Source organism: Microcaecilia unicolor, chromosome 3 (genome assembly GCF_901765095.1).
Source record: "Microcaecilia unicolor chromosome 3, aMicUni1.1, whole genome shotgun sequence".
Lineage (NCBI taxonomy): Eukaryota > Metazoa > Chordata > Amphibia > Gymnophiona > Siphonopidae > Microcaecilia > Microcaecilia unicolor.
In genome coordinates, this window is record NC_044033.1 from 211,269,179 (window position 1) to 211,289,485 (window position 20,307).

Sequence of the window (20,307 nt, forward strand, 5' to 3'; positions counted from 1 at the left end):
GATTTTGAATGGATCCACTTTAAAGAGGGCTACAAATACACATCTTGGTTTTTTTTTCCACTTTATGGTCATACTTCTTTCTCCTGCCTCAAAGAACACGGGCTCCTTTTGGCCAAATTGAGGAGGAAGCATGACAAGATGACGCCATGCATAAGGATAGGCAGAATTAGGTCCTGGGTTTATTCCCACTGTTTACTGAAAAATGAAGCTCCTGCTGCTTTTGTAAGGAGTATCTCCATCTAGGCAGAGGGATAAACCTGCACTGGAACAATGTCAAGGTTGGCTCAAAATGAAAGCAGGCCTGGAGGAGCCTGTCTTCAAAAATGTAGGGGGTAAGAGAACCAGGTGATTTTATGCAGTTCTCACTATAAATCAGCTGACATCAAGAAACAAAATACGTCTGGCTAAATGTAGGAGAGCTGTTGGTATGATCAAATTCAGTAAATTAGTGCCAGAAATCTGTGCTACCGACTAAATCCAGGAGCACAGGATGCACAAATTTAGTGGCTGAGGGGAGGGTGCAAGGGGACCTTTTGCCCTATTCAGTTGATGCAGCTCTCTTTTGAAGACAGATGGACAATGCTTTTGTGAAATCGATTGCTGCATGCATGCCCTGCCAGTGTAGAGACAGTTCATAATCCTATGCGAGACCCAGCGTAAACAGCTTGGCAGCCAGGACTGTGGCGTCAGTCTTGTAGTCAGTCAAATGGTACTAATACTTTAAATTAAAAATTTACAATGATGTATTGCATATTTTCAGTTGATAGCTTTTTTTTTTTGTTCAGGTTCCACATATTTTCCTGTGGCTATTGCTTTATATATAAAATTAATCCTAATTTTATATATAAAGCAATAGCCTATCATTCTATAATTAATCAAAATTCTCTCAGATTTACTACACCTAGTAGGAGTTGGACCATGAAAAAATAAAGGCAGTGGAAGGTTTGGTGTACTGACACCACAGACCCAGACCTTAACAGGTCAAGATGTTTTAAGAACTGAATCTACAGGGTATGGCTGCTGTAAAAAAAACAGTAAGTACAAGAGGCAGGTGCTAAGGTACCACAAGGAAAAGAAGAAAGCACCAAGCCACCAGAATCCACAGCTGGAAAAAGGCGCTCATTCAAAGAGGGGGTCCCTTTAGCTAGGAAACAAATGCTCATCATGGCCACATTTTGCCTATATTGGGCTGCATCAGGTTTCTAGCATCTATGAATATTAAACTAGTTACATAAAAATTGACAGTGAAAATCCCCTAATATCTTTTAAAAAACATATAGAAATATTACAACAAACATTTGTTCTAAATTAATAAAAAATAAAGACATCAAACGATGCAAACATCTCTCATTTATATACCATCATGTTGCTACAATTGGTTAGCAATTTTCCATATGTTACTGTGGCATAGCCACAAGGGGGGCCTGAGCCCCCTCATTTTGGGCTTATGCCCCCTCAGAGTGGCTGATGGGGAGGCCCAAATCCTGCCAGCAGAAGCAGTCTGATGTCTAAGTAGCAAAGAAGTTGGCAGTATGCTTCAGCTACTGCCACCAGTATTCCTGGGATGGACATCTGCTTGGGGCCCTGGTATGTCGCGCTCTTTATGTAATCAAGTTCCTGTAATTGCTTCATAGTTGTTGGTGCACTAGACCCCTACTGAAGGCTGTATAGGTGAAACGTGGCTACATCGGGCTTCCAGTTCCTAGCTAAAGGGACTCACTTTATTTGTTACATTTGTATCCCACATTTTCCCACCTATTTGTAGGCTCAATGTGGCTTGACATCATGTATAAACTACTGTTTTCCAGCTCTGCAGTCTGGTAGGGTGGTACTTTCTTCTTTTCCTATTTTTGAAATACCAATGCATTGTCTAAACAAAGGATCATGAGATGCAACACAGATAAAAGAAAACTCCCTAAAATAAAGGGCACTTATCAGGATACTATTAGATCATTAACACAAGCCTCCAATTCCTTCTATGCATCTACTGTCCTCCACCAACCCAAATCATCATTATTCATAAACAGGCCCCTGAAATGCACCATCACTCCTGTCCCTTAAAAGGAGGAGTTGGGCCTTCCTGGATTGCATGAGCCTACTCTCATCCCTAAACAGATCTATAATAAAATATACAGCATATTTTGAAGGTGCACCCCATATTTTTCATTGACTGTTTGACGAGGGTAGTAGCTGAGTTAAAGTTGGAGAGATGAAAGAGTAAGAAGATCATCAGCCATCACGCCCGAGATCCAAGCAGTCCTCAGCGTGTGCATACATACAGTTTTGGGAACACAGGCTGAGAGGCCAGGAAGAGTGCTAAGCCCCACTTTCCCACCCTCATGTCCAAGGGAAGAAGAATGGAGACCAAGGGCCTTGGCTTCTAATATTATTCTTTTGGCACAGTCAGTGAGGGTCTTGGGCCTCGTAGGGTTCATCTTTAGTATGCACCAGTTGGAGAGGGCTGGGGTCCACTGATTGCTCAGCATTCAGTTTACGAGAAGGAGGGAGCGAGGGACGGTTCCCTCCCCTGTGCACCATAGACAAGAGGTGCGTGCATCCCTGAGGAGGGTGAAAGGTGAATATGCTGCATGAACTATCCATAGATCACAGACTGCACAGTTATATACTGGCTAGCGGGCATCGATGCAGGTAAGGGAGGAATGCAAGTGTGGCTTATAATCATCGCCTGCAGGACTCATCTGTGGAAAGAAAAATAAAAGATTAGGGTGAATCTGTCAGAGCACAGTATGGAGACCTCAGGCTGCTGCATGCACTAAGAAATTCAGCAAAAACATGTTAACCCCATTACTGATGTACCATACCACATATGATAAGGTCACTTAAGCTCCTTGTATTCTAGCTTAAGACTATAAAATTAGGAGGGCAGGGACAGTGTCATCCTTTGAATTATCCCTTACAGTGCTGTAGATAAAGGCAGCAGAAAACATGCTTCTCCCTACATCTAATAAAAAAACAGATGTAGTTCACACCACTGACCATAAGGTGTCACTCTTGTTAAGAACTATAACACACAAGTTTAGTATTTCAACTTACCATTTCTGTGTGTAGGGTGCTATGCCATAACATGAATTATTAAACATTCAGAAGAGACTCAGACAATTTAGATTTTACTTCATTGCATGGTAGATCTTCTCATCAAAACTTCATCATACATGCCTATGTCTTTCTGCCCTAGAAGTATCATACTGTGTTTTCCTGAGCCAAAGCCACTTAGGGATGAAAAGTGATTGAAATGCAAATGTAACATGGTTGTAGATGAAATGCCAGGAAGTGTACCACTATCATATCATCCACGGTGTAGGGGGTGGGGGGGGGGGGGGGGGGGAGAGAGAGGAAAAATGACTAGGGAACAAAGGGGAGAGAGCCACAGAACCAAAGTTGGGGATCAGACTGGCAGCACAGTCACAAATACATTTGCCTGCTTCATGTACTAAAATGTTTGGTGACTGCTCTGCGCCTGAGCCCTTCAGTCCTCAGTCCCCTACAGGTGACAGCCTCTGTGTCCTCGTGTCCATCTCTGGAGCCCTGCAGTCCTCTGAAGGTGACAGACTCTGTATCCCTTTGCCTATCTGAGCTCTTCAGTACCCTAGAGGTAAATATTTTGTAGCCCTGTCTCCATTTTGAGGCATCCTGTCCCCAGTGCCCTAGAAGTGATACTGTGTTCCAGTGCCCACCCCGTACCCTAGAGTTGATGGGCTCTCTGTCTCCAATATTCCTTAACTCTCAGACTCACCCACAATGAGAGATTTGGTGCGTATGATACGTAGGGTCTCCTCTTCCTCCTCTTCATCCTCTGTCTGGAGCTGGGCTGGGGTCTCTACCTCCTCAGGTGGACCATACTCTTCCAGTAGGGAGCTCTCAGAGGGATATTCATAAGTGCTCTCCAGGCTGCTTTCACTGAAGGATATCTTCAACTGCAAAGGGATGAAAAAAGCACAGCTTGCTGGGTGAAGTGGCAGAACACTTACCCCTTTCATTCTTAGGATTATATATGTATGTATGTAATATGTATGTATTTAAAATATTTATATATACTCATCTTGGGAAATCCAAGTCAAGATGGTGTACTTAGTAATAAACAATAATCATAATACAATTTTAGCAATATAAGCAATTTAAACAGAAGGAAAAATATTGCTTTAACCCTTTGCTAAATGATATTGGAGGAATCTCCTTTTTGAGCACCTCAGGTAGCTCATTCCACCATTTCACTGCCACTACTCTAAAACCTTTCTTTCGTCAAACCTCCTTTTCAGTTTCCTAATAAAGATTGGACTAGTCTTTTCAAAAGGTCATAAGTATTTTGAACCTATGTAAGGGGTCTTGTTTTTTCTAGACACCGTGTTCTAGTGTGTATTCACATGGGCATTCAGTTACAAATGCAAAGTGCTGTATAGAGGCATGCCCATTTACACTTGTCTTAGATATGGCACAAGTGGTCATTTCTATTGACTTACTCTACTATTCTATATTGGATTTGGTGCACAAATTTGTTGTTATAGAAATACTAACTTAGGTCCCAAAAAATGAGTGCTAACTTTTAGTGACCTATATAGAATTTATATCCCTATCTGTTTTGAGAGGTTTTAATGAGTGCTTTATTTAGTCATGTTTTGACTTTGTACTTTCCTGATATTTGAGTTCCTTTTCCCTACTGTTTATTATTTATGTGTACACTACACTGCCTAAATCTATTTTTGAAATAAACCATCAACTATAGTTGCAGGGTTAGCAGGAAAGCTATGGAAACAAGAGAATCCAAGACAGCGCTGTTCAGACTCGTCTGTATTTTGTCGCTTATGTATTGTTAAGGCCAATATGATAAGATAAAAGTGCATGAAACTTATTATTTACCTCCATACTAAAGATTAGCTTTACTACCAGAGTCCACTCAGAAAAGCAATGTGCAAAAAAGGGTAGCAAAGTTATAGAACACATTAACTTTACTACCATTTTTAACTTCAGCAGTTAGAGGTGGACGTTCTGCAGCAGGAGTTAAAAAAAACATTCTGCACCAAATTTCAGTACAAAATTTCAGAAATTCTGCAGTACATTTGCACAATAAAATTTTCCAGACTTGTTTTGAGTTTGCATACTTTATTTTGGTCTTTTGGGAGTTTTCAGAGTGACAGGAGAAAAAGTAATTTCAGGAATAAAAACGAGGAGAGCCAGGGAGGATCAGGTTTGGAGGGAAAAGGAGGAGGGGAGACATTACAGGTAAAAGATCAGGAATAACAGTTTATTTTATATTCCGCAATAACCTCAGTTCAATGTGGACCGAAATCTTAAAAGCTGGTTATAAAGCAAAGATACTTACCTGTAGCAGGTATTATCAGATGACAGCAGGCTTTATATTCTCACAAGTGGGTGATGCCAACCCACGTCGCCCAGTCCGGGACTTATAAAAGTATAAGTAGAGCTTTGTGGTGCACGAGACACGCTCCACTGTGTATATGTGTGTGCCTTCCTGCTTGCTGCACAGATGCGGTCTCCTCAGTTTAATACTACAGCAAAAATAAAATAAAAATAGCAAAGGAGACAACTCCAAGGGGAGGTGGGAGGGATTGTGAGAATATAAAGCCTGCTGTCCTTGGACAAGCAGGCTTATGTATTCTCACAAGTAGGGAATCCCTAGCATACAGGCTCACCAAAACCAAAAAACATTGGTCAACTGGGCCTCACAACAGCAAGGACATAACACAGATTAACCTGAAACTATATACAATCTGAATGAGAGTGCAGCCTGGAACAGAATATAATGTGCCTAGGAGGGTGGAGTTGGATTCTAGACCCCAAACAGATTCTGCAACATTGTCTGCTCGAACCGACTGTGGTGTCTGGTATCCTGTGATGTTAATGTGTGGACTGAAGATCACATTGCAGTTTTGAAAATTTCTTCAATGGAGGTTGACCTCAAGTGGGCTACCAATGCAGCCCATGGCTCTGACATTATGAGCCGTCAGCAGGGTGTAGCTACAGGTGGGCCTGGGTGGGCCCAGGCCCGCCCAGTGCCAGCGCCAGCTCCCATTGCCGCGGCGCTACAAAAAGAAGAAGCGCTCAGCTGACTGAGCTGAGCGCCAACGCGTCGCTAAGAACAAGAAAAAATGTTTTTAAAAAAATGCGGCACCGCAGGCAGCCTTGAAGCATTGGCTGCTGGCTCTGTGCAGGCTCCTCCCGTCTCTTACATCACTGCCCCTGTAGCGAAGCAGGGGCAGTGACGTAAGAGACGGAAGGAGCCTGCAGAGCCAGCAGCCAATGCTTCGAGGCTGCGTGCAGTGCCGCGTTTTTTTAAAAACATTTTTTCTTCGTCGGGTTAGCGACGCATTGGCGCTCAGCTCAGTCAGCTGAGCGCTTCTTCTTTTTGTAGCGCCGGCCCTGCTGCTCATCAGGAAAAGCAGCAGTGGCCGGCAATGGGAGCTGGGGCTGGTGGGCCTGAATGGGAGAGGGAAAATGGATGGCAGGATGGGGAGAAAGAGGGAAAACAGATGGCAGGATGGGGAGAGAAAGAGGGAAAACAGATGGCAGGATGGGGAGAAAGAGGGAAAATGGAAGGATGGGGAGAGAAAGAGGGAAAACAGATGGGAGGATGGCAGAGAAAGAGGGAAAATGGAAGGATGGGGAGAGAAAGAGGGAAAACAGATGGCAGGATGGGGAGAAAGAAGGAAAATGGAAGGATGGGGAGAGAGGGAAAATGGAAGGATGGGGAGAGAAAGAGGGAAAACAGATGGGAGGATGGCAGAGAAAGAGAGAAAACAGATGGGAGGATGGCAGAGAAAGAGGGAAAATGGAAGGATGGGGAGAGAAAGAGAGAAAACAGATGGGAGGATGGCAGAGAAAGAGGGAAAATGGAAGGATGTGGAGAGAGAGGGAAAACAGATGGCAGGATGGCAGAGAAAGAGGGAAAACGGAGGATGGGGAGAGAAAGAGGGAAGACGCTGGATGGAAGGGTAGGGAGAAAGAGGTGACACTGGATGGAAGGATGCAGAAAGAAAGAGGGGAGACTATTGGAAGGATGGGGAGAGAGAGGGGAGACACTGGAAGGATGGGGAGAGAAAGAGGGAAAACGGAAGGATGGGGAGAGAAAGAGGGAAACAGATGGGAAGATGGCAGAGAAAGAGGGAAAATGGATGGATGGGGAGAGAAAGAGGGAAAACAGATGGAAGGATGGGGAGAGAAAGGGAAAACAGATGGAAGGATGGCAGAGAAAGAGGGAAAACGGAAGGATAGGGAGAGAAAGAGGGAAAACAGATGGGAGGTGGCAGAGAAGGAGGGAAAACAGATGGGAGGATGGCAGAGAAAGAGGGAAAACGGAAGGATGGGGAGAGAAAGAGGGAAAACAGATGGGAAGATGGCAGAGAAAGAGGGAAAACAGAAGGATGGGGAGAGAAAGAGGGAAAACATGGGAGGATGGCAGAGAAAGAGGGAAAACGGAAGGATGGGGAGAGAAAGAGAGAAAACAGATGGGAGGATGGCAGAGAAAGAGGGAAAACGGAGGATGGGGAGAGAAAGAGGGAAAACAGATGGGAGGATGGCAGAGAAAGAGGGGAGATGGATGAAAGGATGCAGAGAAAAAGGGGAGAGTGGAAGGATGTGGAGAGAGAAGGGACACTGAACAGAAAAGGGTAGAGAGATAGACACTGGTTAGAAGGAAGGAGAGAGACATTAGATGGAAGGATCAGGAGAGAGGGTAGATGGGTGGAAGGATGGGGAGAGAAAGGAGAGCTGCTGCATGGAAAGGGGGAGTAGTGAAAGATTGGAGAATAAAAGGAAGGGGCATGGGGAGAACAAGGGTGAGAAAAAGATGAAAAGCCATAAGTAGATGAAGGAAATTAAAGAATGGATAGTAAGAATGAATTAAATCTGGACACAGAGAGAGGCAGAAAAATATTGAAGAAAGCAAAGAAAAAGGAGAGAAAAATGACAAATGGCCAGGAAACCCTGGCAGAAGAGTCAAGCGAAAACGAAGGAAAGCAGAATCTAGAGACTGGGAGCAACACAATGAGAAAAAGTAAATGGCCATACAACAAAGTTAAAGAAAATAATTTTATTTTTAATTTAGGATAAAGTAATATGGTGTTAATAAAGTTTCAGAGACCAATACTTCCTTCCTTAGGTCAGGAGAGGATACCGTAACAGCATTATACTGACCTGAGGCAGGAGGTTTTGGCCTCTGAAAGCTCACTGAAAAGGATTAGGCTATTAAATAAATTGTCTGAAATCTGATGCACTGAAAAGCAGCACTTTACCCTGTGTGAAAAATGCATTTGAGTGTGACTACATTTTGCTGGGGTGGGGGGGGGGGGGGGGGGGGTGGGGGGGTGGGTAGAGAGAAAATTTTGTGCCCACCCACTTTGGGTTCAGGCCCACCCAAAATTGGCAGTCTGGCTACGCCACTGGAGCCGTGACATGACCCTCTAGGGCTAGCCCAGCCTGGACATAAGTGAAGGAAATGCATCTGCCAGCCAATTAGAAATGGTAATGGTGACCCCCATCCTGTTGGGATCAAAAGAAACAAAAGGTTGGGCGGACTGTCTGTGGGGCCTGGTCCGCTCCATGTAGTAGGCCAATGCTCTCTTACAATCCAAGATGTGCAAGCTGCTTTTGCCAGGATGGACATGAGGTCGAGGAAAGAATGTTGGCAAGACCATTGACTGGTTCAGATGGAATTCCGACACCACTTTCAGCAGGAACTTAGGGTGAGTGCTGTTGTGGTGAAACTTAGTATAAGGTGCATCCACTATTAAAGGCCTGAAGCTCACTGACTCTGCAAGCTGAAGTAACAGCCACCAAGAAAATGACCTTCAGGTCAAATACTTCAGATGGCAGGAATTCAGAGGCTCAAAAGGAGGTTTCATCAGCTGGGTGAGGACGACGTTGAGATCCCATGACACTGGTGGAGGTTTGACAGGGGGCTTTGACAAAAGCAAACTTCTCATGAATCGAACAACTAAAGGCTGTCCAGAGATAGGCTTACCCTCTACACGATAAGGTGAACTCTTACGGAGTTGGTCTTGAGACCAGACTCTGACAGGTGTAGAAGGTAGTCAAGCAGGGTCTGTGTAGGACAAGAGCGAGGATCTAGGGCCTTGCTGTCACACCAGACGGCAAACCTCCTCCATTTAAAAGAGTAACACCTCTTTGTGGAATCTTTTCTGGAAGCAAGCAAGACTTGGGAGACACCCTCAGAGAGACCCATGGAGGCGAAGTCTATACTCTCAACATCCAGGCCGTGAGAGCCAGAGACTGGAGGTTGGGATGCAGACGCGCCCCCTCGTTCTGAGTGATGAGGGTTGGAAAACACTTCAATCTCCACGGTTCTTCTAAGGACAATTCCAGAAGAAGAGGGAACCAAATCTGACGCGGCCAAAAAGGAGCAATCAGAATCATGGTCCCGCGGTCTTGCCTGAGTTTCAGTAAAGTGTTCCCCACCAGAGGTATGGGAGGATATGCAAACAGAAGGCCCTTCCCCCAATGAAGGAGAAAGGCATCTGACGCTAGTCTGCCGTGGGCCTGAAGCCTGGAACAGAACTGAGGGACTTTGTGATTGATCTGAATGGCAAAAAGATCCACCAAGGGGGTGCCCCATGCTTGGAAGATCTTGTGTACTATGCCCGAGTTGAGTGACCACTCGTGAGGTTGCATGATCCTGCTCAATCTGTCGGCCAGACTGTTGTTTACGCCTGCCAGATATGTGGCTTGGAGAAACATGCTGTGATGGCGAGCCCAAAGCCACATCTGGACGGCTTCCCAACACAGGGGGCGAGATCCGGTGCCCCCCTACTTGTTGATGTAGTACATGGCAACCTGATTGTCTGTCTGAATTTGAATAATTTGATTGGTCAGTCGATCTCTGAAAGCCTTTAGAGAGTTCCAGATAGCCAATCATTTTGCTGAATCATGGGGAGAAGGGTGCCCAGGGAAACCATCCTGAACTTTTCTCAGACCAGGTACAGTGGGGGAAATAAGTATTTGATCCCTTGCTGATTTTGTAAGTTTGCCCACTGACAAAGACATGAGCAGCCCATAATTGAAGGGTAGGTTATTGGTAACAGTGAGAGATAGCACATCACAAATTAAATCCGGAAAATCACATTGTGGAAAGTATATGAATTTATTTGCATTCTGCAGAGGGAAATAAGTATTTAATCCCTCTGGCAAACAAGACCTAATACTTGGTGGCAAAACCCTTGTTGGCAAGCACAGCGGTCAGACGTCTTCTGTAGTTGATGATGAGGTTTGCACACATGTCAGGAGGAATTTTGGTCCACTCCTCTTTGCAGATCATCTCTAAATCATTAAGAGTTCTGGGCTGTCGCTTGGCAACTCGCATCTTCAGCTCCCTCCATAAGTTTTCAATGGGATTAAGGTCTGGTGACTGGCTAGGCCACTCCATGACCCTAATGTGCTTCTTCCTGAGCCACTCCTTTGTTGCCTTGGCTGTATGTTTTGGGTCATTGTCGTGCTGGAAGACCCAGCCACGACCCATTTTTAAGGCCCTGGCGGAGGGAAGGAGGTTGTCACTCAGAATTGTACGGTACATGGCCCCATCCATTCTCCCATTGATGCGGTGAAGTAGTCCTGTGCCCTTAGCAGAGAAACACCCCCAAAACATAACATTTCCACCTCCATGCTTGACAGTGGGGACGGTGGTCTTTGGGTCATAGGCAGCATTTCTCTTCCTCCAAACACGGCGAGTTGAGTTCATGCCAAAGAGCTCAATTTTTGTCTCATCTGACCACAGCACCTTCTCCCAATCACTCTTGGCATCATCCAGGTGTTCACTGGCAAACTTCAGACGGGCCGTCACATGTGCCTTCCGGAGCAGGGGGACCTTGCGGGCACTGCAGGATTGCAATCCGTTATGTCGTAATGTGTTACCAATGGTTTTCGTGGTGACAGTGGTCCCAGCTGCCTTGAGATCATTGACAAGTTCCCCCCTTGTAGTTGTAGGCTGATTTCTAACCTTCCTCATGATCAAGGATACCCCACGAGGTGAGATTTTGCGTGGAGCCCCAGATCTTTGTCGATTGACAGTCATTTTGTACTTCTTCCATTTTCTTACTATGGCACCAACAGTTGTCTCCTTCTCGCCCAGCGTCTTACTGATGGTTTTGTAGCCCATTCCAGCCTTGTGCAGGTGTATGATCTTGTCCCTGACATCCTTAGACAGCTCCTTGCTCTTGGCCATTTTGTAGAGGTTAGAGTCTGACTGATTCACTGAGTCTGTGGACAGGTGTCTTTCATACAGGTGACCATTGCCGACAGCTGTCTGTCATGCAGGTAACGAGTTGATTTGGAGCATCTACCTGGTCTGTAGGGGCCAGATCTCTTACTGGTTGGTGGGGGATCAAATACTTATTTCCCTCTGCAGAATGCAAATAAATTCATATACTTTCCACAATGTGATTTTCCGGATTTAATTTGTGATGTGCTATCTCTCACTGTTACCAATAACCTACCCTTCAATTATGGGCTGCTCATGTCTTTGTCAGTGGGCAAACTTACAAAATCAGCAAGGGATCAAATACTTATTTCCCCCACTGTATTTGTTCAGGGCCCTTAGGTCTAAGATGGGATGCATTCCACGTTTTCTTTTGCACAAGGAAGTACCTGGAATAGAATCCCAGCCCTTCCTGCCCTGGTGGAACGGGCTCGACCACATTGGTGCTGAGAAGGGTGGAGAGTTCCTCTGCAAGTACATGCCTGTGCTAGAAGCTGAAGGACTGAGCTCCCGGTGGGCAATTTGGAGGTTTGGAGATCAAATTGAGTGAGTATCCTAACTGGACTATTTGGAAAACCCACCGATCGGAGGTTACAAGAGGCTACCTTTGGTGAAAAAATTTTAACCTCCCTCTGACCGGTAGATCGTCTGGCACGGACACTTTTACAGCAACTATGCTCAGCTGGAGCCAGTCAAAAGCCCGTCCCTTGCTTTTGCCGGGGAGCTGCAGGGGCCTGTCTGGGCACACGCTGTTGACAAGAACGAGCGCGCTGGGGCTGAGCCAGAGAAGGCTGTCGGGAAGGAGGATTGTACCTATGCCTATTGTAGGCATAGGGAGCATTCCTTCTTCCCTGGAAAAAAACACCTACCTGATGAGGTAGAAGCTGAAGGCGCCCGGCGGGAAAGATTGTCCATAGCGGTTTCCCGCTGGTGGAGCTGTTCAACCATCTGCTCGACTTTCTCGCCAAAAATATTATCACCCCAGCAAGGGACATCCGCAAGCCGCTGCTGGACTCGATTGTCCAGGTTAGAGGCACGCAGCCATGAGAGTCTGCGTATCACTATACCCTGAGCAGCGGCTCTGGATGCAACATCAAAAGAGTCATAAGCACCCCTGGACAGGAATTTACGACACGCCTTCAACTGCCTGACCACCTCCTGAAAAGGCATGGCGTGCTCCAGAGGGAGCTTGTTCACCAAGTCTGCCAGTTGCTTTACATTGTTCCGCATGTGGATGCTCGTGTAGAGCTGGTATGACTGAATCTTGGACACGAGCATAGAGGACTGATAGGCCTTTCTCCCAAATGAGTCAAGAGTCCGAGATTCCCACCCCGGGGGCGCCGGGGCGAAATCTCTAGTATTCCTGGCCCTCGTGAGAGCGGAATCCACAACCATAGAGTTGTGAGGTAACTGCGACTTCATCAACTCAGGTTCTCCATGAATCCGATATTGGGACTCAGATATTTGGGGGATGGTGAGGTTAGTTAGTGGTTTCCTCCAGTTCCTCAGCAATGTCTCTTTAAGGACATTATGCAGAGGAACAGTGGATGATTCCATAGGTGGTGAAGGATAGTCAAGGACCTCGAGCATCTCAGTCCTGGGCTCATCCTCAGATACCACAGGGAAGGGAATAGCCACAGACATTTCTCGGACAAATGAAGCGAAAGAAAGACTCTCCCAAGGAGAAAGCTTTCTTTCTGGCGAAGGAGTAGGATCAGAGGATAGACCACAAGATTCCTCAGAAGAGAAATATCTGGGATCGTCTCCCTCATCCCATGAGGCATCCTCCTTTGTATCGGACAAGAGTTCCTGAACTGCAGTCTGAAACTGGGCCTATCTTGACGCCGAGGAACCGCCGAGGAACCATGTCCCCTATGGCGGTGCCGAGAAGTCAACTCCCATGCCGGTGGTGATGAAGCTCCCTCCATCGATGTCGACGGTGAGTCGACCTGGGTGGCAGCCGACGTCGATGCCGCAAGCGGCACCGGCGTCGGGGACCTCATCACAGGGCCAGAGCCAGCTGCCACTTCCATCAACGGTGCCGAAGGTGCAAGCACCCCCGGCACCGGAACAGGCTGACGCAGCAACCCTTCCAGCAAACCTGGGAGAATGGCTTGGATGCGCTCGTCCAGAGTCGCTGTCAAGCAAGGCTGAGGGGTCAGTGCAGGAACCGGGCCCAGAATCTGTTGAGGTCGAGGAGGCGGTACAGGGCTGTCCGAAGACCAACGCACCAACACCTCCTGAATGGAGGGTGAGTGCTCCTCCCGGCGTCAGCGCTTCACGGGTGCAGAATCCTTCGACACCCCGGAGCTCCCGGTACCATGCTTAGAAGGAGACCGATGATGATGCTTCTTCGCCTTTGCTTGATGCACGTCATCGATACTCCTCGGTACCGATGAGGAGGACGTGGAATCCACACGCCTTCTCGGGGTCGGGTCTTAGAGTGGTCGGTCCTATGGGGCCTGCACAGCAGGAGTCTTCGAGGCAGGTGGAGACCCACTCGATGGCTCACTGCTCCCAGCGTGTGGTCTCTGGACAGCCATTACCTGTGCTCCTGAGGTCAATGCCATCTCCGGTGCCGATATCAACGCTGCCGACCGCGGTACCAATGTTGACATCAATGCCGAAGAACCAGATGAAGCTCCAAAAAGACAATCTCGAAGAGCTGGTCTCGACGCGTGTCCGCTTTTTCAAGCTAAGACACAACTTACATGCGTCTGGGCGATGGTCTGGCACTGAAGACACCACGCATGAGGGTCAGTACCCAAGATTGCCTGGTTGCACCGAGTACACTTCTTGAAGCTGCTGGGCGTCCTCGATGACATGGACGGAAAAATAGTGGCGGCGAAATCAAAATTCTCAATGGTGCCAAAAATAAAGGCACAAAAAGGAGAAAAACACGTATGAGCGGCCTAAGAGGGCCGCGACGGAAGCGAAAGGAAACTTAAAAGGACCAAAAACTTAGAAATAAGGGTCTTTTTTTTTATTTTAAGGGAAAACAACGTAATTTTTTTTTATTTTAAGGGAAAACAACGTAAAAGAAAAAGAAAACGAGGGAAAAGGAGACAAAAAAACTGAAAAATACGCAAAGGCTCTTTCAGGGCGAACGGAGACCGCAAGCAGTCACTCCCTTACTGCGGAGAAAAAAAGAAGTAAAGCGGGACTCGCGCGTGATGGGCGGGAAGATGGCCGCGCCCGCGTGCTCGAAGGCTCTAGCAAACTTTTTGTTGCTAGGGAGATTTCCATTCCTGGGGCTGCCGTGGACGTCACCCAATCTTGAGAACAAGCAGCCTGCTTGTCCTCGGAGAAAGCCCGTCTACATGAGCCCCCCATCCCAGGAGAGATACATCTGTCATCAGAACTTTTTGTGGCCGAGGAATTTGGAATAGAAGTCCCAGAGTCAAATTGGATCGAATGGTCCACCACTGAAGAGAGCGTACAAGCTCTGGGGACACTTGGATGACATCTTACATGCTCCCTGTGGCTACATACCACTGAGAAACCAGGGTCCATTGAACTGATCTCATGTGAAGACATGTCATGGGTGCAACATACACTGTGGAAGCCATGTGACCCAACAATCTCAACATCTGCTGAGAGGCTCGAATCATGGAAGCAAGTGCGAAGAGTGTCCGCTCTTGTCTCCGGAAGGTAGGCTCGAACCTTCTGTGTACCGAGCAGGGCTCATGTGAATTTCAATCACTAGACAGGGTGAAAATGGGACTTGGGAGTAGTTTAAAATGAACCCTAGTAGCTTGAGCACCTGAATAGTCATTCGCATGGACTCCCGAGAGCCAGCTGAAGAGATGCTCTTCACCAGCCAATCGTCGAGATATGGGAACACATGGACTCCCAGTCTGTGTAGTGACGCTGCAACTACTGCTAGACATTTAGTGAAGACCCTGGGAGCTGACGCGAGACCAAAAGGCAACACGCGAAACTGAAAGCGATGTGTTCCCAGCTGAAACTGAAGATATGAAGATACTTCCAGTGGGCTAGAAGTACCGGGATGTGAGTATATGCATCCTTTAAGTACAATCGTTTTCTTGAATCATTGGTAGAAGGGTGCCCAGGAAAACCATCCTGAACTTTTCTCAGAGTAGGAATTTGTTCAGGGCCCTTAGGTCTAGGATGGGACACATCCCCTCTCCCCCACTTTCTTCTGTACAAGGAAGTACCTGGAATAGAATCCCCGCCTTTCCTCCCCTGGTGGAACGTGTTCAACCGCATGGGCCTTCAGAAAGGCTGAGAGTTCCTCTGCAAATACCTTCCTGTGCTGAGAACTGAAAGAATGGTGGGCAATCTGGCGATTTTTGATACCCAGTTCGTATCCAAGATGGACTATTTGAAGAACCCATCTGTCGGAGGTTATAAGGGGTCACCTTTCATGTAAAAGAACTTCAGCCTCTGCCCAACTGGCAAGCTGTCCAGGATGATGTACACTTTTGCTGTGGCCATGCTCTGCTGGAGCCAGTCAAAAACTCATCCCTTGCTTTGAGTGGGGAGCAGCAGGGGCCTTAGGCACACGCTGTTGACGTGAACGAGAGCACTGGGGCTAAGCCTGAACAGGCTGGCAAGCTGAGGGGTTATAACTACGCTTCTGATAGTAATAGGTACTCCTCCTTGGTTTGCCAAAAATCCTCCTGAGAAGACAGATGCAGTAGACGCCCAGCAGGAGAGAGAACAGATGGTATCAATATGTTTTTTTATTTTGATCAGTGACTTCCTCAACCTTCTCTCCAAAAAGGTTATCCCCCCGGCATGGGACATCCACCAACTGAACTGTTGCTGAACAGAATGTTCCAAATCAGAAACACACAACCATGACAATCTGTGCATTACTATGCTCTGAGCAGAGTATGTTCTTATGTTCTTAACTGGTGAAGTGATTCGGACTGCTCTGAATGAAGCATCTCAGCCAGGTCCGACAACTTGCACACTGAGTTTTGCAAATGAATGCTTGTTAAGAGCTGGTATGATTGTATTGAGATGAGCATTGAAGTCAGGTACATCCCAGACTTCCCAAGTACCCCATGGAGAGGGATAGTCACAGCCTCCCTAGGAGGTGACATGTAGTCCAGGACATCGAGCATCTTGGCCCTGGGCTCGTCCTCCACTTCCAAAGGAAAGGGAATAGCATCATCCATTTCCTTAACAAAAGAAGGGAATGAAAGGCTCTCCAGAGGAGCCTTTCTCTTTTCAGGTGGAGGGAAGGTTTCAAAAGGAAATCCATAGGACTCAGAGGAAAAGTACCTTGGATCCTCCTCTGAATCCCATGATCGCTCCTCTTCAGTGTCAGACAATACCTCCTGATGGGAGTGTCGAGACCAAACCTGCCTCGACGTGGAGGAACCATACCCTCAAGAACCGCAGTCAGTTCCCGCCTTGACTCCAGTGAAGCTCCCTCCATGCTGTTGAGGGAGTGCCAACTTGGGTGGCAGTCTACACTGGAGCTGCATGCAGCACTGGTGTTGGAGACCACACTGCAGGCTGAAGACCAAGCAGGGCCGCAATGGTAGGCAAGGTAGGTGCAAGCACCCCCGATGCACACCGTTGCATTAGGCCATCCAATAGCTCAGGGAGCAATGCCCGGATGCGCTCATCGAGGGCAGACACTAGGAAAGGCTGGGGCACTGGCTCAGGTGCAGGTTGCAGAACTGCTGGAATCAATGCAGGAGCTGGGTCTTGGCTGCTGGAAGATTGGCACATCAGTACCACCTGTATGGAACGGCCATAGTCCTCCCAGCACCGACGCTTCTTGGGTGCCAAATCCTTTGATGCCCCAGAGCTCCCGGCACCTTGCGTCGAGGATGACCGATGACTATGCTTCTTAGCCTTCGCCTGAAGCGTGTCACTGAGGATCCTCAGTGCTGACGAGGATGATATTGAATCCACACATCGCCTTGGGGTTGGGTCCGACGATGGACAGTCCCAAGGGCCGTGCACAGCAGGAGGCCTCTAAGCAGGTGAAGACCCACTCGATGCTTCACTGCTCCCAGTGTCTAAGGGTCTAGTGGCAGCCATCCTTACCAACGCTCCCGGTGCGACACTCAATGCCAATGAACAGGACTTGGTTCCAAAAAATATTCTCTCATTGACCCTCTCTGGAAATCTGGGTCCTCTTCTCCATGCAAAGACAGAGAACACAGTTAATGGGGCTATGGTTGGGCCCATGACACTGTAGACACCAAGAATGAGTGTCCTTCCAAGCGATTGTCCGATTGCACCGGGTACAGTGCTTAAAGTCACTGGGAACCTTTGTGGATGTGGAAGAAAAAGCTTCCTCAGTTAAATTAAACAAAGCGATAGTGCCTGAAAAAGGGGCAAGGGACGGCAAAAAACAACAAGAAATTCCCGGCCGAAGTCAAGGCCTAAAAGCGGCTGGACAATGAAAAACATAGGAAACAAAGCCGGGCAAAATAAATTAAAAATATAAGGGTATGACAAAAAAGGGGGTTCCACAACCGGGAACACAATACTGGATGAAAAAAAAACGCCAAAAGCACGAAAAAGCTCTTTAGGACCGAGCATTGTGAGGAGACAGTAAAAAAAACATGCCCTGGGTTCCGGTGACATCTCCAACCCAGATGGCGGTCTAGGATCGGAGCTCCAGACTACCCCTGTGATTTAAGCTAATATTAGCAACCTTAACGTTGAATTTTATACCTCCATCTACTCCGGTGGTCATTCGTGGCATCGAGATGTCTCAAAAAGCTAAAACTACGATATCTAAAAGTGGGGCGAGGAGCAGCGTGCAGGTCTCCAAGATGGACGGGCGCCATATTCCCTCGCAGAACGAGGAGACGTCAGATTCTGAGTCAGTGAGATCAGAGGAAGACGCAGGCAGTAACCGAGAACCCCATTTCACGAGGGTGCTTTGCAACCTCCTTAAAGACCTGGCGCATATGAAAGCTGACATTGTGGAGCGAATTAACAACTTAAGAGGTGAGATCAAAGAAGTTGGCTCCCGTATTGACGATCTTGAAGTACGGGTCGAAGAGCAGGTAGAGACTATGCTTCAGATGCGCCAGAGAGAGGATGATTTTACTAGTTAATTAGAAGACATGCAGTATAAAGTGGACGATATCGAAAATCGGGGGCGTTGCACTAACCTGAGATTTTGCAGGGTGCCGGAAGCAGGTGACTAGGAAGATGTAAACCGCATAGTGCATGAACTATGTACACAGATTCTCCTGGCTGCCCCTGGAAGTACGGTGCCCGAAATTGAGAGAGCTTATTGTGCTCTGGGGGTGCCACTCAATAATAAGCCAAGAGACATATAGTGTCACGTTTTCAAAGCTGGAAACTGGTTTGAGAGCCCTTGGGCCACTGCCGAGGAGCGGCAGTGGCAGGCAAAACCACCCCCACACCGGAGACAAGGCAGAGCTTAATGAACAGTTAGGCTTCACCTGCACCTGGCCACTTTTCATCAAGGGTTGAGCCCTTGGCTTCAGGTGGCCAGCAGGACTTGTAGGACAGGGCAGGAACAGGATCCCAACTAGACTGCACAGGGACTGAGGGTCAGAGGGGAAAGGAACATACAGGGACAGCAGGGCAAGGAAAGGGTAAAATAAAGGACAGACTGAAAGCTGTAAACAGCCACTAAAACGGAGCAAAACACTGACTAACAAGACACAAAACTAAAAGCTGCAGAGCAGCCACTAAGATACAAACAGACAAGGACTACACACAAAACTATAACCCAGAGACAAGACAAGCAAACAAACAACAATCTAATCTAACTAGCCACAGACTAGCAAGAACAGACAAGAATCAAGGCAGGAAACCAAACTAGAACTGGACTCAGCAGAAGTGCACCAGCACCCCAACGTACCAGGGCCTTAGACGATGCAAAGGCAAGCAGAAATGTTCCAAGATGGCTAATAAGCCCAGCAGCAGTTGAGACTCAGCTGCTGCAATCACCAGGCAGCTACGGGTGCTGTGCAGGCTCAAACAACACAAGCAAACCTGGCAGCCTGGAAGATCCGGACCGAACTGAGCTAAAATCTGGAATGGGTGATGGTCCATAGCAGCCATCCGTTCTGGCCACCAGAGGGCGAGGAAAGCACAGACGTAACACATAGTGGTACGCTTCTGGAAATATGCTGACAAAGAACAATTGCTTTCTCTGGCGAGACAGCAGCCTGACCTAAAGTTTAATGAAGCTTCAGTTGGAGTGTATCAAGATTTCTCCGCCTTGACCCTGCAACAGCGGTAGAATATGAAGCCCATTTTGGAAGTATTGAGTCAACATAATATAAAATATCGCTGGGCATTCCCATTTGCGTTGTGCTTTGCTGTGGCGGGTAAGCAACACCGAATTCGCACAGTAAATAGTGCCCGAATGCTTTTACAACAAGTGGGCCTTCTGGGCCTGGAGACCACGAATTCTACGATGTCGACGACCAACAGAGACAAGGTGTGTCAATGGCAACAGGTCTTCAATAAAGCGAAAAAGCCAAGACTGACTGTTGCAAATCCGCCACCATGAAGCGCCAAGAACTTTTGTAGAGAGATACCAATTCCCCTTTTGCTTGTGGGATATACATGACAAAGAAAGGACGTAGGTTGCTCTATGAGTTATGGTACAGGGTTAGGGGGGGGCTTGCTGGTTCTGGACAGTGAGATGGGGGGGTATGGTGGCCTTACTCGGGAGGTGTGTGTTTGACAAGAGGTTTTTTTCCTCTGTCTGGTTCACCATGGGATTGTTTTGTTGTGTGTTGGGGTGTTTGGGTGGGGGAGGGTGGGTTAACATGTTCTCCTGCAAGGTTCAGTGTGATAAGCTGATAATCTGTGATATGATTGATGGGACTTAACCTAAGGACTGTTACTCTGAATGTGAAGGGTCTCAATGCTCCTAGAAAGAGACAAGTGATCTGGCAGGAATTACTTCGCCTGCAACCACATGTGATATTGTTGCAAGAGACCCATCTAAAACGTGCTCATGAATATCTATTCCATCATGCCTTATACTCTAAGATTTTTTTTGCATCTGACACCTCTAAGAAGAAACAAAAAGGTGTTGCACTTATTTTTCGGAATGACCTTCCGGTGCAGATTCAACA

The 20,307-nt window shown here is 47.3% G+C and overlaps 1 protein-coding gene across 2 annotated transcripts in view; it reads right to left on the reverse strand.

The window, feature by feature from the left end:
* Positions 1–1,347: 1,347 nt before the first annotated feature.
* PPP1R18 (protein phosphatase 1 regulatory subunit 18) overlaps positions 1,348–20,307 on the reverse strand; it is a 64,502-nt gene continuing 45,542 nt past the window's right edge. Inside the window, exons 2-4 of one of the 2 annotated variants that reach the window (XR_003941519.1) lie at positions 3,755–3,935; positions 1,783–2,699; positions 1,348–1,715 (exon numbers count right to left, since the gene is read on the reverse strand). Coding sequence is in view for 1 of the 2 variants with exons in the window: in XM_030197385.1 (XP_030053245.1) it covers positions 2,680–2,699; positions 3,755–3,935 (201 nt within the window). In the remaining variant the exon portion in view is untranslated. Of the gene's footprint in view, positions 2,700–3,754; positions 3,936–20,307 lie in introns of both variants that reach the window. The other variant, XM_030197385.1, reaches the window with a different exon arrangement.